An 18,262-nucleotide genomic window follows, 5' to 3' on the forward strand; every position below is an offset into this window, starting at 1 on the left:
TAAACTTCTAATTTTTCGTTACTTCACTGTACAAGTTGCCTTAACCTACTGGTTTTTTTTCTATCTTATGTACAAAACACAGGTGGGTCTGTCGAAGGTCACACCTTAGTTTTTTTTGCTTATCAGTACCCTTTTACCCAATTGGTAGATTTACTTTGTATGGACTGATAATAAGTGGCATTAAAAATTGTCGAAGTCTTAATAGGTACGAATATGCTAAAGATAAAAAAAAAAAATGAACCAAGTATTGACCAAGTTTTGGTTACAAGTAACAAGTTACCTATTTGCGTTTATTTCTTCGCTCGGGAATTATGAAAAATTTTCGTTTCAAGTTTTCAAGGACAATCCACTGTTCAGTAACTATGATAAATTTGATAAATTTCAATTTGGTGAAAACTTATTCACAAAAACTACCAAGCTGCAGAGTGCAATTGCAGTGAAAAAGATAATAGTGCAGAGTGATACAGAATAAAATAAGTTCAATGGTGAACCTTCAATTGACTTGTGGTCGAAGAAAATTGCAATGGGTACTGCTATATGTAATTTTGGTGTGTGTGTTTTTGGTAAGAATTTTAATTTTATTATTGTAGTCAAATTTGAGTATAACTGTTTCAATTGAGTGAATTTTGTATTCGTCAGGCTGCCATTTACCTGCTGATTAAATATGTAGGAAATTCCAATGATGAATATATTTACCAAAGTCTACGCCTATTGGATGATGTCTCTACGAATAGTCTTGAGAGTGATTTTTATGTAGCAGCTGTCGTAGAATATGAAGTTCTGAAGGGGATTGACGTGAGCAGTTCTTTGCAGAAGAATCTTCAGTTTACTCTGGATGCTATTGCAGAATGTGGTAGAAATGTAAATAGTTACCCATCTCTTTTAGATCTGAATTTTACTGAATTTCGAATGCTTATAAATACCTAATAGTTGCAATGATATTTTTTCAGTTACCGATGGTCGATATTGTCGTTTTTCCAGAGGGAACTCTTTATGGATTTTCATCTATACCAATAATGAGGCAATCTGCAATATTCATTTCAACCTATGTTCCTTCTGCTGATGCATTTATTGTTCCATGTGATCATGAACATTATACAGAGGTATAAATTGATACCTAGGTACCTATTTACCTATTTATTTTTAAAGCTGAAAATTTTACAAATCATAAAGAAGCAGTGGTTTCAAAATGTGATTAGCTAAAATACATAAATGTAGGTTCAACGATTCTGACTAGTGACTGTAGAATAAAGTAAGTCATAAAGCTTCGTTTCCTGTTGGACACTAAACCAAAATTCAGATGCTGAATTTCTAATTCTAAATTAAAATTTGACTCATTTTTTACAAAAAAATCAGAATTTGGTCAAATTGAATTATAAAACTCAAATCCAAAATTATACATACCTCGCAATAATTTTTGAAAATGATGGACCAAATTCATCTTTTAATCGAACTTTTTGAAGTCAGAAGTTCAGATCTCCATTTTTAACGTCCCCATCAAATTGATAGGTATAGGTAATAGTTTTGAGCCATTTTGAAGCTTTCAAATTTTTTTTTCAATTTTTGTTTTTTCCCATCTCAAAAATAATTACTGGACATAATTTTGAATATAAATTAACAGAAGCTAATATAAAAAGTTTGTGTTCAAGTTGATCTATAGGGTCACAAAGATCATGAAATGGTAATATCCAAGTTTATAGGTAGTGGATTTCATTTTGTTGTATTTTAAGGAAATTTTCCTAAAACTGGAATAGCCAAGAATCCACGGTCCACGCACTACAGGTTTCAGATTCTGGAGATTGAAAACAGAGCATGCATAAAAACTCAGCTTTCGAAGTCCTGGTGTCTCAATTTAATCAAAATTTTGAGTTTGTGATACCATTATAAATTAGAAAATGAAAGTTTGAATTTTCAGAAATTCTCAAAAAATTGAAAAATGAAGTTTAGAGTCTGAAAGTTGGCCACGTGGTGCACATTTTGATATTTTTTTGAGTCCTATATTTTTCTGCAGCACAGAAATTTTCTGTCGTTGGGAATGGCCTTATACGCGACCAACTTTTTTGCTTACAAAATTAAGCCAAATCCAAAAATCGTGTTCGACTCTACCGTAAACAAAATTTACATTTTCATGTTGAATAACAATCAAAATTACACTTTCAAGAGGAAAGCTCAAAACAGAACTTTTAATTTGGAAAGTTCAAAATTGAGCTTTTGATTTGAAAAGTTCAAAATTAAACTTTTAGTTTGGTGAGTTCAAAATTGAACTTTTAATTTGGAAATGTCAAAATTGAACTTTTAGTTTGGTAAGTTCAAACTTCAGCTTCTAATTTGAAAAGTTGAAAATTGAGCTTCTAATTTGAAAAGTTCATAATCAAACTTTTAATTTGAAATGTTTAGAATAGAACATTCAATTGGTAAAGTTCAGAATTGAACTATTAATTTGGAAAGTTCAAAATGGAACTCTCAATTTGGAAAGTTCAAAACTGAACTTTTAATTTGGAAAGTTCAAAATTGAACTTTTAATTTGGAAAGTTCAAAATTGAACTTTTAATTTGGAAAGTTCAAAAATTGAAAAGTTCAGAATTGAACGTTTAATTTGAAAAGTTTATATTTGAGCCTTTAATTTGAAAAGTTCAAAGTTGAACGTTCAATTTAAAAAGTTCAAAATTGAGCTTTTAATTTGAAATGTTTAAAGTTGTGCTTCTAATTTGAAAAGATCAAAATTGAACTTTTTTTTTGAAAAGTTCAAAATTGAACTTTTTTTTGAAAAGTTCAAAATTGAACTTTTAATTTGGAAAGTTCAAACTTGAGCTTCTGATTTAAAAAGTTAAAAATTGAGCTTCTAATTTGAAAAGTTAAAAATTGAGCTTCTAATTTGAAAAGTTCAAAATTGAGCTTCTGATTTGAAATGTTCATAATTAAACTTTTAATTTGGAGAGTTCAGAATAGAACTTTCAATTGGTAAAGTTCAGAATTGAACTATTAATTTGGAAAGTTCCAAATGGAACTCTTAATTTGGAAATTTCAAAATTGAACTTCTAATTTGGAAAGTTCAAAAATTGAAAAGTTCAGAATTGAACGTTTAATTTGAAAAGTTTATATTTGAGCCTTTAATTTGAAAAGTTCAAAGTTGAACGTTCAATTTAAAAAGTTCAAAATTGAGCTTCCGATTTGAAAAGTTCAAAATTGAGCTTCTAATTTGAAAAGATCAAAATTGAGCTTTTAATTTGAAAAGTTTAAATTTGTGCTTCTAATTTGAAAAGTTTAAAATTGAACGTTTAATTTGAAACGTTCAAAATTGAACTTTTAATTTGAAAAGTTCGAAATTAAATTTTTAATTTGGTAAGTTCAAAATTGAACTTTCAATTAGGAAAGTTAAAAATTGAAATTTTGATTTGGAAAGTTTAAGATTGAACTTTTGAGGTAAAAGTTCGACGTTGAATTTCCAAAAAATTAATTTTCATGGCGCGAACACTTGGAATTGAACCTTGAATGGGAAAGCTCAAAATCAATCTTTTGAATTGAGAATTCAAAATTTGATGTTTCATGGAGAAAGCACAGAATCAAAATTTTGAGCTTTGAGGCGAAATTTGAGATTGAACTTTTATAGTAGAAGCTTAAAATTGAATTAAAATTGAACCGTAGAGAGTTCGAAATCGAGCTTTCAGAGTGAAAGTTCCAAATTGAAATTTCAAGGCAGAAGTGCGAAATCAAACTTTCAGTTAAAAGCTCAAAGTCAATGTTAGAGGGTTGATGTTAAATTTCTCAATTTTTCCATCTAAATAAAAAGCTTAAATCACATTTTCTCTTCCAAATTCCAAAATGAAATTTCGACAAATTTTACCAAAAGTTTTTGCAGATTTACCATCTACACAAACTTTTACTTTATTCAAAACACTGCTTTTTCCAAATTCAAAAATCGGTACATAGATATTAAAATTTTTCCAATTGTCTAAAAATTTTCAAAATTTTCAGTTTTTTAATAAATTTTTCATAAATTTCAATATTCCAAATCGAAATTTTTTCAAAATAGAAAACCCTTGGGACATCTGGCCTCATTTCACTCATTTCAATTTCGCGACGATGAGAAAATTCTTCTTCGCAAGCAATTCTCAAAAATGAGAATGAAAAATGATTTTTAAATTTTCCTTTCTGTGTCTTAAAAAAAAATCGAGGAGAACGAAATTGGAAAGATTTTTATAAGATAAGTATGTACAATTTTACTACAAATTTCTTTCAACTTGGTCTTTCGCTTCCATCTATATTAATTAAGTATATCTATGTTGAAATTGAGCTTTAAAAATCAAGAAAATTGTTTCGAGTAAATAGGAGGAATCATTCATTTTCAAAGTGAGTGATGTCTTAAAATCAATTTTTTTTTCAAATAAATATCAAAACCAAATTTTTTAGTTCAATTTACAATTTCTCGAAAAATCTCGTCTTGACAACGCAAACTGGTACCCACATTCCTATTCCTCTGCCATAGGATTACTCGTTCTGAAATCACAAAAAATTAAATTCTGTTACAGAGTCATCTGCGCAAATTGTCTTGCGCAGCAAGAGAAAACAAAATCTATGTAGCAGTCAATGTGTTGGAAAAAGTACATTCTCCAAAATCTCTGGCTTGGGATGGACTTATATTTCACAATACGGAAGTAGTATTCGACAGGAATGGAATGGTAATCGCAAGGTATCGTACTATTAGATAGTTTTTTTCAGCAAGGTACTTACTACCTCTGTAATTTTTTAAAGGGGGGGGGGGTCTCCAATCCACACCAGACGATTTTAAAATAATATTTACAACTTACTCAATGAATTAACTACTCGCATGAAACATTGTCCCATCTATTAGGTACAGGAAATTCAATCTATACACTGAACGATGGACAAACCACATTGATTCTACTGATGAACCAGAACTTGTAACCTTCAAAACTGATTTTGGAGTTGAATTCGGAGTATTCACATGTTTCGATATGTTCTTCGTCGAACCTGCTCTTCAGTTAGTTCAGGAACGAAATATAAAGCATTTTATTTTCTCGGCACAACTTATGAACCGGTTGCCTTTCTTTTCCAGTAAGTATTGCTCATTTTTGATCCAATATTTTCAGCTCACATATTTAAAAGTACATATAATGATCTGATGATTCACTCATGTACTTTTTGACAGTTTCATCTTTCCTGTACGACTGGTCCTACACAACAGACGTATTCCTTCTAGCATCCACAGCTCCCTATCCAACCAATACCTTCGGTACAAATATCTACTTCGGACGTCGGACAGGCACTCTAACCTACTACAAACCATTCCAAACATCAAATATCATAGTATCACCAGTGCCCAAGGACCCAGCTTACTCAAATCTCGAATACCCCAACGAATACAAATCCTTACAAAAATACATTCCCAAAAAAATGAAACCGAGTTGGTTCCTCTTAGAACACATCACCAATCGAATGACCACCAGAAAGCTGGTCACTAATCTGAACGAAACCAGCGCCACTTTCACTTATAAAAGCTCAACATTCGAATGCAACATTACCGCATCTTGGCAACAATTCATTTTCGTTCCAAATTACCGATTCGCAGCCTACTCCGGACTTAATAATTCCACTCTGGCTTCGATCAACTTTTACACCGAAATGTGCGGTATAACGTTATGTTCTCAAGCTAGTCTCACCTATTGCATAGAACCTCCCCTTTTTAGCGAAGCTTGGCGGTTGATTTTCCAGTCAATTCATATTTCAGCTCGTTCTACGGTTTTGGATTCGTCGATCAGAATTCCAGCTGCTTTCAATGCTGATCTAGCAGCGTTAGAAGGGTCAAATTTCGACTTCAGTAGTAATCTCGAGAATGATTCGGGAAGGATGGTGAATCACGTGAACATGATACTCAAACGTCCTAGTGTTAATTTGCTGACTTTTGGAATTCTTAAACTTGACACGAGAGCTAACCCGGCGACTAATTTTAATCATTTCGACGTTATGACGAACGTAGACGTTGTCATGTGAACATCCGACACTCTTGCGAATAATATTCTTCCCCCCTGCCCTTACCCCCAACTCCCTAGTGCCAATTGTAAACCCTTTCGAACGAATAAATTATTCGATAATATGACGTTTTGCATTGAAAGTGAAAGCTACATCTGTGTAATAAATTCTCCGGCATTGCAACCACTTTACGTAATTGTCACGAAATGATTAAACGTCTCTAAGTGAATTTTCGCGCAGGCATTCGCCTTCCTATGGTAGTCATTCAAATAAATCCTATGAAAACGTTTTTCTCGCGCAATGGTGAAAAACGCACCACGCGAGATGAAAACTCGTATGAAAAATGAAACAGATAACACTTTCCCTTTTCAATTTTCCATACAGAGGAAAAACTGCTCCGCATTTTACCGATTGATTGCCGCAGTATCTAGCCCTAGCGCGGGATTCCGAAGCACTAAAATATATTAATGTAAACTGCAAAGGCGTTGCGACTCCACAAAAAGAAATGTTATCGCGCCAAAGAAAGACCAAATAAAATATCTGCCAACATCAGTGTCTGGACGCAAGGTAACTTTTCATTTTAAATCTTGTTATTACAAATGAGCGAATGCGTTCAATATGGCGTCGTCGTTCGCCATCGTGCCCCATGCCTCAGCCTGCGTTATCGTACACCACCGTCTTTTGATAAATGCGTCCATAAATTAAGCGATTTTTGTCGATATATTGCGAGAAGACGTGAAATGTCTCGATGTGTTCACCTTTTCCATAGTATTAAAGGGTTTATACAGAGGGCGGTAAGTGCTGTTGTAAATGATGTTCCCTCGGCAAGAAATATATCTCCCCTTAAACCCGTAAATGTTGCACCTTTTGAACTTTTGAATGCTCTCTTTCTTATTTTATACCCCGAGCTTGGATAAATGTAGGTCTATTACTCAATACTTTCATCTTTTAAATCGGTTCCTTTTTTCTTTTTCTCTTTTTTTTCCTCTCTATTTTTGTCCTTTGCTTTTTTCGTCTCTTTTTTTTTGCTTATGCAATGATTTATGATAATACTTTGGCAGGTACCTGAAACCATACTCTTTTTTGCACCTTTTCAACAATAAAATAGTAAGAATTTTTTCAGAGATTGATTGGGTACAAATTTTCCAAATATATATATTTATCATTTTTTGGGGGGAGGGGCATTGTCGCTTTCTCAAACTATGTACTGTAAATTAGATTCGTTTTATTGAAAAAGTTTTTTTTTTAAATGACTAAGAAAACTATTTTGTACCCACCTGCTATTTTGGGACAAGTTGGTGTTTTTTAAACATTGAACCATGTTCACGTGAGTCTTTTATTCTTTCTATACATTATCATTTTAAGCAAGTTTTTGACATTTTGTGTCAATCTACGACGTAGGATAGCTACCACTAGGTACCCATTTAGATATTTTTAATGATTTTTCAGCACTATTTGTACATTATTGAAAATGAACGACCTTCAATAAAAAGAGCAATTTAACGTTCACATTTTACCAAGAAATGTGTAGGTAACGTAGTTTTTCTTTTTTTTTTTTTAACATTTGGCAAACATGAAAAAAAGTTCTGTCACTTCATGATCATCGTAAAAAATTAAATTAGTAAGTAATGACAAGTGAAAAACACTCTTGATATTTTTGCAAATGTTTGCTTAATTTTTTTTTCGATTGTTTCGCAAATGAGCTGATGAAGATTATTGATGAATTGCAAGAAATTGGATTATGACAAAGTCCAAGAAATGTATCTTCAGCCGAAGACAATTACCTTGGGTTTTGCTGTATTTTATATTGGCCTGTTTGTGTTCGGTAAGAACATTTTTTTAGTACACTTGAGTAATAATTAAGAACTTAACTAAGTACTTATTGAGTAACTGACGTATATTGTTGAGTAGGCTGCAGTCTATTCCTTCATTCCATCTTCTCTTCAGGGTGAAGAAAATACAATCGCTGCAGAGGAAAGAGGAGGGAAACATGGCATAACAACTGAATCAGAAAATTTTATAATAAATGTGCCTTCAGAAAATTCAAACGAAAGCCAGTATTATTTAGCTGCTGTGATCGATTACGATGTGTCTAGATTTTTGATCACACCGATCGCTGTGAAGAATAACTTGAAAAGTATAGTGGATATTATTGGAGAATGTGGAAGACTTGTAAGTATAGATCTATTGAACTCATAAGAGTGCTTTAAATGAGCTCATATTCAGGTGCGAGCCTTCCATTATACTAAAATTTGTAGTATGTAAATGCAAAAAAGAAGTTCCCAGGTAGAATTATTTGAAAAAATCAATGGATCATTAAAAGTTAACCAACATTGAAGTTGGTCGAAAAAATTCGGAGGATTTTGACCAAATTTCATGAAGTCCTGATCAGTCACTTTGAAAAAAAAATCTAAGGCAGTATCTGTGGGGAAAAGGAAGACACTAGCAAGATAGTCCAGTCATTAAAGACCAATTTTGTCCCATCTACGGGAAAAATGAATATCAAACAGATCTTTCGCAGATATTGTTCACAGTGGTCCCCTCAACAACATACTAAAAGTCCTCGCCCCTACGGGGTCCGGAACCCCCTTAAAGGGGGGTGGGACCTCCCCCAATTTCAGTTTTTCGCCATTTTCTCCCCCGCATTGCATTTTAGCGAAAAATATGTAATACATAAAAGAATCTACGTCAAATTTCCGATGTAATGACGTATCAACTTCCCTTGTAGGTTCAAGGGGGGTGGAACCACAACCATTTAAAAAAGGGGGGTTTCCTGAAAAATACATAAAGGATATAGGCGCCTATGGGGGGTAAAATGGCCCCCGAAAGCGCTCGAGTTGATATCAGCCTGGAAGGTGGATACCATTGAGAAACTTCCGTGTGAAAAATTTCAGATCCACACCCCCTCCCCTTTTTGGGGGACTCCCCTTTTTTGACACTTCAATAACACTTTTCTCAGCCCCATTTTAACCGATTTTGAAAATTTTTCAGTATGTTATGTATATCTTTATTAGGTATCCCCACAAAAATTTTCAACCCCTTCCCCTCATATTTACCCCTCAAAATGGCGTTTTTTTCATTTTTTCATGCCTATTAAGAATCAAGATTGCAAGGTACAATTTTAGGAACACGTTTTTTGGATGTATTTTTGACCCCCAAACATCATGTACTTTTTTAGAAATTTTTCTTTTGGTGCGCCGCGCTGAAAAGTTGAAAAAATGTGTCTTAACAGGTGGGGGAGGGGGGGGTGAAATGAGAATTTTGGGAAACATGAATATCAATGAGTAGGGTGTCGTTTTCTTATGATTCGATACCGCTGATCACGAATATGACGTCAGATTTTGTTTAACACTCACACAGCCCCTCCGAAGCCCTCAGCCCCCACCTCAATTTTTGATATTTCAAAAATAAACTTAATTTGATGATTTTGGTGTCGTTTTCTTACGATTGGATACTGCTGAGTACGAATATGACGTCAGATTTTCTGCTACACCCACACAGCCCCTCCAAAGCCCTCAGCCCCCTCCTGAATTTCCAATATTTTTGAAGTTAAGCTACTTTAACAACATATGGAGTATGACGTACTGTCTAAAAAAAACTTGATGGAATTGGTTGTACGTAGTTTATAAATAAATGGGTAATTCTCAAGAAAAGGTCAGTTTTGATATGCATAATTTTGAAAAACAAAAATCACATCGATGAGGGTCGAATCCTAATTATTGCTATTTTGGGGGTGGGGTGTGGGGTGGTCTGGGGCAACAGTGCGGGGGATTGAATTGAGGCCAACACTAGAAAAGGGATGTTGGACAGTTATGCAAATGATTCCCACTTGAAAAAAATGATTTTTGTTTTTCAAAATTATGCATATCAAAACTGACCTTTTCTTGAGAATTACCCATTTATTTATAAACTACGTACAACCAATTCCATCAAGTTTTTTTTAGACAGTACGTCATACTCCATATGTTGTTAAAGTAGCTTAACTTCAAAAATATTGGAAATTCAGGAGGGGGCTGAGGGCTTCGGAGGGGCTGTGTGAGTGTTAAACAAAATCTGACGTCATATTCGTGATCAGCGGTATCGAATCATAAGAAAACGACACCCTACTCATTGATATTCATGTTTCCCAAAATTCTCATTTCACCCCCCCCCCCTCCCCCACCTGTTAAGACACATTTTTTCAACTTTTCAGCGCGGCGCACCAAAAGAAAAATTTCTAAAAAAGTACATGATGTTTGGGGGTCAAAAATACATCCAAAAAACGTGTTCCTAAAATTGTACCTTGCAATCTTGATTCTTAATAGGCATGAAAAAATGAAAAAAACGCCATTTTGAGGGGTAAATATGAGGGGAAGGGGTTGAAAATTTTTGTGGGGATACCTAATAAGGATATACATAACATACTGAAAAATTTTCAAAATCGGTTAAAATGGGGCTGAGAAAAGTGTTATTGAAGTGTCAAAAAAGGGGAGTCCCCCAAAAAGGGGAGGGGGTGTGGATCTGAAATTTTTCACACGGAAGTTTCTCAATGGTATCCACCTTCCATGCTGATATCAACTCGAGCGCTTTCGGGGGCCATTTTACCCCCCATAGGCGCCTATATCCTTTATGTATTTTTCAGGAAACCCCCCTTTTTTAAATGGTTGTGGTTCCACCCCCCTTGAACCTACAAGGGAAGTTGATACGTCATTACATCGGAAATTTGACGTAGATTCTTTTATGTATTACATATTTTTCGCTAAAATGCAATGCGGGGGAGAAAATGGCGAAAAACTGAAATTGGGGGAGGTCCCACCCCCCTTTAAGGGGGTTCCGGACCCCGTAGGGGCGAGGACTTTTAGTATGTTGTTGAGGGGACCACTGTGAACAATATCTGCGAAAGATCTGTTTGATATTCATTTTTCCTGTAAAAATTTCTTTAATGACTGGACTAAGAAGAATTTCAAGAAAAAAAATTTTCGCTCTAATTCTCAACTTGTTTCGGTAAAGTGCCAAAGAAAACTAATCGAAAAAATATCATAGGAAATTCATCAGCATTTTTTTTTACAAATTTTTGAATTTTTGACATGATATCAAAAAAATTAACAGAAGCGTTGTTTCTAAGGCTAAGTTTTCAAAAATATTGTAAATTTTTTCAAGTTTGGAAATTTATCATAACAATATTAGAAACTCAACAGGATTTTCTCCAAGTTTTCAAAAGTCGGCGTCAAACGAATCAGTGCCTTGAGGACCAGATTCTTAAAAATCCTTATGATCCCACCAAGTCTGAACAGATGTAATCCGAGCACAAGATTTGACTAGATGAAATTGAATCCGAGGACTGCTTAAATCTGATCAGGCATGATTCGGGCTGATCAGATCAAACGGGTCAGATCTGCTCTAGTATGATCTGAGCAGATCCAATCAGCTTCCCTCATAATGAAAATTAATTAGATCTAGTCTGATCAAATTGGAAACAGGAAGTTTCTGTCTGATCTGATCGGATCAAGAAGATCTGCTCCAGTATATGGTCTGATTGGATCCAATTAGGTTCCCCATATTTAGATTCAAATCTGAACATATCTGATCTGATCAAAGCTCTGATTAAATGAAATCTGATCAGATCTAGTGCAATAAAATTGGACACATGAAGTTTCTTTTGGATCTGATCAGGAACAATCTGATCTGATTGAACATTTGTGATCGGCTCTAATCTAATCTTATCAAATTAAACTGAAAGAATAACGGATCTGATCAAAAGTTATCTGATCGGATCCAGCATATCTGATCCGGTGAAGCAGATCAGATGTGATCTGGTGTTGATCTGAACTGATCCAATCTAATCTGATTAACATTTTTGATATGATAAGATCTGATTGAATCCACCCTGAGCAGGTGGGATCCAGAGAATGCCTGAATCTGATCAGACACTATATGATCTGATCAAATAAGTGCGATTGATGTGATTGCGAACGGACCTGATCTGATGTAATGATCTGATCAGATTCAATCCGTGTTCTCCGTATTACATCAGGACAGATCTGAACATGAATCTAATTCGGTCAGAACTTTGACCTGATGAGATCTGATTTGGGCGAGCCTGCACCAAGGGAATGTTCTGATGTAATCAATTATGATCTGATTAGATACTGTATAATCTCATGGGATCAAATATGACCTGATCTGATCAAGTATGGTCTGATCTGGTCTGATCTGATCTGATCTGATCTGAACTGATCTGCTCAAGTATGATCTGATCTGCATCTGATCTGATCTGCGCAAGTATGGTCTGATATGCTCAAGTATGATGTGATCTGATCAAGTATGGTCTGATCTGATCTGATCAAGTATGGTCTGATGTGATCTGATCAAGTATATGGTCTGGTCTGATCTGATCTGATCTGATCAAGTATGGTCTGATCTAATCTGATCTGCTCAAGTACAATCTGATCTGATCTGCTCACATATGATCTGATATACTCGAGTATTATCTGATATGCTTGAGTGTGATCTGATCTGATCAGATCTGCTCAAGTATGATCTGATCTGATATGCTGAAGTATGATCTGATATGCTCGAGTATTATCTGATATGCTTGAGTATGATCTGATCTGATCAGATCTGCTCAAGTATGATCTGATCTGATCTGCTGAAGTATGATCTGATCTGATCTGCTGAAGTATGGTCTGATATGCTTGAGTATTATCTGATATGCTTGAGTATTATCTGATATGCTTGAGTATGATTTGATCTGATCAGATCTGCTCAAGTATGATCTGATCTGATCTGCTGAAATATGATTTGATCTGATCTGATCTGCTGAAGTATGATCCGATCTGATCTGCTCAACTACAATCTGATCTGATCTGATCTGCTCAAGTACAATCTGATCTGATCTGCTCACATATGATCTGATCTGATCTGATCTGCGCAAGTATGATCTGATATGCTCGAGTATGATCTGATATGCTTGAGTATGATCTGATCTGATCTGATATGCTTGAGTATGATCTGATCTGATCAGATCTGTTCAAGTATGATCTGATCTGATCTGCTGAAGTATGATACGATCTGATCTGCTCAACTACAATCTGATCTGATCTGATCTGATCTGCTCAAGTATGATTTGATCTGATCTGATCTGATCTGCTCAAGTATGATTTGATCTCATCTGATCTGCTCAAGTATGGTCTCGCACCTCGGGAGCAATAAGGTGACATCTCAAAAAAAACTGATTTTGATGTTTTTGCATTTTTGGGGCTTGTATGACCCCCCTCAACCAGAAATAACACTGTACATTATCTAGATCATGTAAAAAACGCAAATGGCCTAACTCAAAATCCCAACAACATTGCAAGTTGTTTGGAGTTATAAGGTGACATCTCAAAAAACTCCACCTTTTTTGAGCAAATTTCGTACATACAAAGTGTTGACAAACAGTTTTGATTGTTTTGAATGTTTGTCAGTTAGAAATAGTCACAAGGAGTGCATTTTTTATTGGTTTGTACCAGATGGGAAAAAAATTTAAATCGATCACTTTTCAGAAAAATTAATTTGCACATATAATGAAATTTTAGTTTTTTGAGAAAAACTCAAAAACTAAGCACTCTAGAAAAAAACTAACTACAATATGTCGATTGGAAATTTAATTCTCTACAACTTTGTTAACATGAAATTTTTTCTGGACGCTTCCTTCCGCCTCCACATCAACTTTAATGAAAGGTTCTAACTCAAAATGTTTTCCAAACATTGAAATATTTCCTCTTTAAGATTTTATTTTTCAAAGTGTTCTTATGCTAAATGAAGGTAGGATACCAGATCTTTAAAATGAGGTGCTATTCATTCCTCACAATTAATTATAAGTTGATAAAAATAATGAATCAAGTTTTTAAAAAAAAGAAAATCACTCTCCTGTAAAATTTCACTATTTCACTTTTTTGAGATGTCACCTTATTACTCCCGAGGTGCGATCTGATCTGATCATATCTGATCTGCTCAGGTATGATCTGATCTGCTTTTGGGTCCACTCCTTTAATTTCTGATCCCAGTGTTTTGTGAGATCCACATATTTTCTGCCACTATAAAGCCAAGGCTCTTCACTTTTGATAACTTCCTGGAGGTAAATTACTCCACTCAAGTGTGGATTCCTCGATTTTTAGTTGATACACTAATCAGACTCTAACTCCTCAATTCTTAATTGCAGTGCCTTCTTTCCTGGGAAGGGTAAAATTTGCGCACTTGTTATTGAATTGGTTTTGAGTTTCAAAAGTCACCTACCTATAGCCGGTAATTTTTTGCAGATGGTCGATATTGTGGTTTTTCCAGAAGGAGGTATCTTTGGATTTTTCCCAATAGGTAGAATTGATGCATTACTCGCATCATCGTATGTTCCTGCCACCAATGAATTTATTGTACCATGCAATGAACCGAATTACAGAGAAGTAAAGTTAGCTCAAGTCCAATAATCAATACCCAGACCTACGTTAAAGCTCATAAAAACTAAAAATTATCTTTCAGAGCCTCGTGTATCATTTATCGTGTGCTGCGAAAGAAAACAATATTTATGTAGCAGTCAATCTCATAGAGAAAGCACGTTCGTGGAAATCTACCGCTTGGGATGGACTTGTACTGTACAACACAGCAGTAGTTTTTGACAGAAATGGCATGGTAATTGCAAGGTAGAGTCTTCTGTTGACCTTCTCTCTCAATCATCTTCATTTGCCTTACAAGTTAACGAAATGGTTAACGAGTATGATATTCACATCAGGTACAGGAAGTTCAATCTATACAAAGAAAAATATTTTAATGAAATCACCACCACAGATGAACCAGAATATGTGACTTTTACCACCGACTTTGGGGTAGAATTCGGTATATTCACATGTTTTGATCTTTTTTTCGACGAACCTGCTCTTGAACTCGTTAGAAAACGTAACATAACGCATTTCATACATTTGTCCCAGATGCTGGACAGATTGCCTTTTCTAATTGGTAAGTAGGAGTGTTTGAAATTGAAAATATAGGTACCTGTGTACTTCATACTGCCAATATCACATTTTCCATTTTCACTGCAGCTTCAGTAGTTGACTTTGGTTGGTCATATGCATCAGACGTGGTCGTCCTAACATCCTCTATTCCTTCTCCGGGCTCCAACATCCATTTCGGACGTCGTCAAGGTACTCGTACTTACGTCAGATCATTCCAAACATCAAACATCATAATAGCCCCAGTACCCAAACACCTTCAACAAACCATTCCCCAGTACCCCGAGGAATATCGCTCATTACCAAAATACAACCCAGTTCAAAAAATCAAACCGAGTTCGTTCCTCAAAGAACACATCCAAAATAAAATCACCAGCAAAAGGATGATCGCTGGAAACGAAAACAGCTCCAGTTTCAGTTACACTAGCTCAACGTTTCAATGCAACGTAAAAGTATCTTGGAAAAGACTAGAACGATTCATTCCAAATTATCAATTTGTCGCCTACTCCGGGCTCAATAATTTATCCATAGCTTCGATCAACAATTACAACGAAATGTGCGGTATAACTTTATGTTCTGAAATCAGTTATTCGTCCTGCCAATTACCTCCTCGTTTTGAAGATGCCACAGGAGTTATTTTGGAATCAGTGCATATTTCAGCCCGTTCTACGGTTTTGGATTCGATTAGAATTCCATCTGTCATTGATGCTGATCTGATGCCATTTGATGTGGCCAAGTTTTATTTTGATAGTCGTGCCGAGGAGTACTCAGGAAAGATGATGAATGTTGTAGATATGAGACTGGAACACCCTACAACGAATTTGCTGACTTTCGGCGTCTACAAATTTGTTTCGAAATCTCAACCTATGGATAAATTTAATATATTTGACGACCAGTTTAACGCAGATACCACATAATTAATTCATTCGCGTGATAGGTAGACGTTAAGATGACAGTAAACAAAAGTATAAATGTTGAAAAAAATGCTCGCAGGCAGGCTGTCCTATTTTTAAAAAAAATAAATACCTACACAATCCATATTACTTACAGGTCTTTTATTCTTTTCACTTTTTCATTTGGCTGCACCATTTGAATGACAAGCATAGTACAGGGGTCGAATACCCCCCTCACTTTTCTCCTCTCTGAATTATTCAAATGACCAGTGGATAGATACAGATAGGTACTAATTTATTATTTCAGTTAACAAGTTTCACTTACCTATACTTGTCTTATAGTATACAAGTAAAAAGTGGATGACGTTATTAAAAGACTAATGAGCTCATAGTGAAATAAAACTTTTTCAAATGATGACCAGGTGACAGGTAATTTATCTGTACAACTGGTTGTAAACGAATCTCCATTTAACCATTTTAACTTTATAATGTTTCGCTTGTTCTTTAAACGTGTAAAATTACATATGTGTGTAAGTTGCATCGCGAAACGAAACTGAAAGCTGCGCAATTTGTAACCGATGCAGTAGATTTATCACTTGTGTTTCTTTTCACGTGTGTGCCACGAGGGGATATTCTTCGTTTACGAATTTAGATTAAGGGGTTTGGCAACCGGATAGACAGTCAGTTGTGCTGATTCAAAATGAAATGAGGTCTCAAAAAAAAAAAATTAAAAAGAAAAATAGGTAGGTACCTACGTACACGACCCACTGAATTGTGGAATATGCTTAGTCAACATATTTCCTCAAAAAGTTCTATTGAAAGGGTGAAATTGAGCCAACAAATTTCGTGTTGAGAAAAATTCTTTCAAGGAATGGATGATAATAAATGCATTGAAAACACGACAACAAAAATTCGAAATCGCAATATTTGGTAGGTGCTTGACGATAGATATCGATACTTTTTTCAAGTGCTCATGTACATAGGTAGGTACCTAATAAAAATAAAAAGATTTAGGATGAGGTTAATACCACTAATACTATGGACAATAAAACAGGGTGCGATGGAGCAGAACAAGGTTACAGGTAAGTAAAATGAGTAGAAAAAATACAATGTAGAAGTACAAAAGAATAATTCCGAAAAACCGACACTCGACTACAATGACAATGATAATGAACATCAAAGAAGAAATGTCTCAGCCACCGAAAATGAATATGCTATTAGAAGTTGAATATTTTTCATAAAAATACGCTGAAAGAGCATGGAAAAATACATCATCAGCCAAATTTCATGTGGTAAAAAGTATTTTTAGGTCGTATATATAGGTGAATTTTTAAAAATCAAAGCCCAAAAATGCGAATGAATCAAAATTTCCAAAATCTGACCAAGAAAGCTAAAATTTGATACTTACGTATTCTATTTTTGACCCCCCCCCCATAATGGATTCAACAGGGTTTTGAACAGTTTTGAGTAGTTTTATGGAGCCTAGTCAGCACATTTTAAAAAATTAATATTTCTGCAAAATTTTGGTCCATCAACCTCAGTTGATTGAGGGTGATTTCAAGCGGTTCTGGTGCTTTCAGTCATATTTTGGGAATTTCAGATTTTCAAAAAAAAACTTTTTCAATCGATTTTGGAGGTCAAAAATAAGGTACTTATGTACACCAAATTTTAGTTTTCGAGGTCAAATTTGTAAAATTTCAATTTTTTTCTGCATCCCCCCTAGATTTCAGAACATTTGCTTAAAATCAAAAAATGCACTTCAGTAACTTAAATTTTTGTCAAATATGTGACAACATCAATTAATAATTCATTATTCAGGTTCTTATGATCCGTGAAATTTACTAAACGAACGTTGTCAAAAACTACAATTTTTGTAAAAAAGTTGTCGAAAAGTGTAATTTTTGAAAAAGTTGCCAAAAAGTGTCAATTTTCGACAAAATTACCAAAAAATTCCAATTTTTATGAAAAACTTGTCAAAAAGTACAATTTTTGAAAAAGTTGCCAAACAATATCACAAAGTTGCCAAAAAATGTCAATTTTTATGAAAAACTTGTCAAAAAAGTGCATTTTTTGAAAAAGTTGCCAAAAAGTGTCATATTTTAAAAAAGTTACCAAAAAATGACAATTTATAAAAAAGTTGTCCAAAAATGTCATCTTTTGAAAAAGTTGCCAAAAAATGCCAATTTTTATGAAAAACTTGTCAAAAAGTACAATTTTTGAAAAGTTGCCAAACAGTATCACAAAGTTGCCAAAAAATGCCAAATTTTATGAAAAACTTGTCAAAAAAGTGCAATTTTTAAAAAAGATGCCAAAAAGTGTCATATTTTGAAAACATTGCCAAAAAATGCCAATTTATAAAAAAGTTATCCAAAAATGTCATCTTTTGAAAAAGTTGCCAAAAAATACCAATTTTTA

The 18,262-nt window shown here is 34.4% G+C and overlaps 2 protein-coding genes across 2 annotated transcripts; both read left to right on the top strand.

Moving 5' to 3' along the window:
- The first annotated feature begins 274 nt into the window (after nt 1-274).
- Nucleotides 275-6,115, top strand: LOC135834545 (vanin-like protein 1). The gene is made up of 6 exons (XM_065348472.1): nt 275-563; nt 640-861; nt 951-1,103; nt 4,530-4,690; nt 4,853-5,076; nt 5,171-6,115. The coding sequence occupies exons 1-6, from the start codon at nt 483-485 to the stop codon at nt 6,010-6,012; spliced, it is 1,683 nt and encodes a 560-aa protein (XP_065204544.1). The 5' UTR covers nt 275-482; the 3' UTR covers nt 6,013-6,115.
- Nucleotides 6,116-7,033: 918 nt separating this feature from the next.
- LOC135834544 (vanin-like protein 1) lies at nt 7,034-15,995 on the top strand. The gene is made up of 6 exons (XM_065348471.1): nt 7,034-7,816; nt 7,903-8,163; nt 14,271-14,411; nt 14,488-14,648; nt 14,738-14,961; nt 15,045-15,995. The coding sequence occupies exons 1-6, from the start codon at nt 7,733-7,735 to the stop codon at nt 15,869-15,871; spliced, it is 1,698 nt and encodes a 565-aa protein (XP_065204543.1). The 5' UTR covers nt 7,034-7,732; the 3' UTR covers nt 15,872-15,995.
- Nucleotides 15,996-18,262: the final 2,267 nt, after the last annotated feature.

Source organism: Planococcus citri, chromosome 2 (assembly GCF_950023065.1).
Source record: "Planococcus citri chromosome 2, ihPlaCitr1.1, whole genome shotgun sequence".
NCBI lineage: Eukaryota > Metazoa > Arthropoda > Insecta > Hemiptera > Pseudococcidae > Planococcus > Planococcus citri.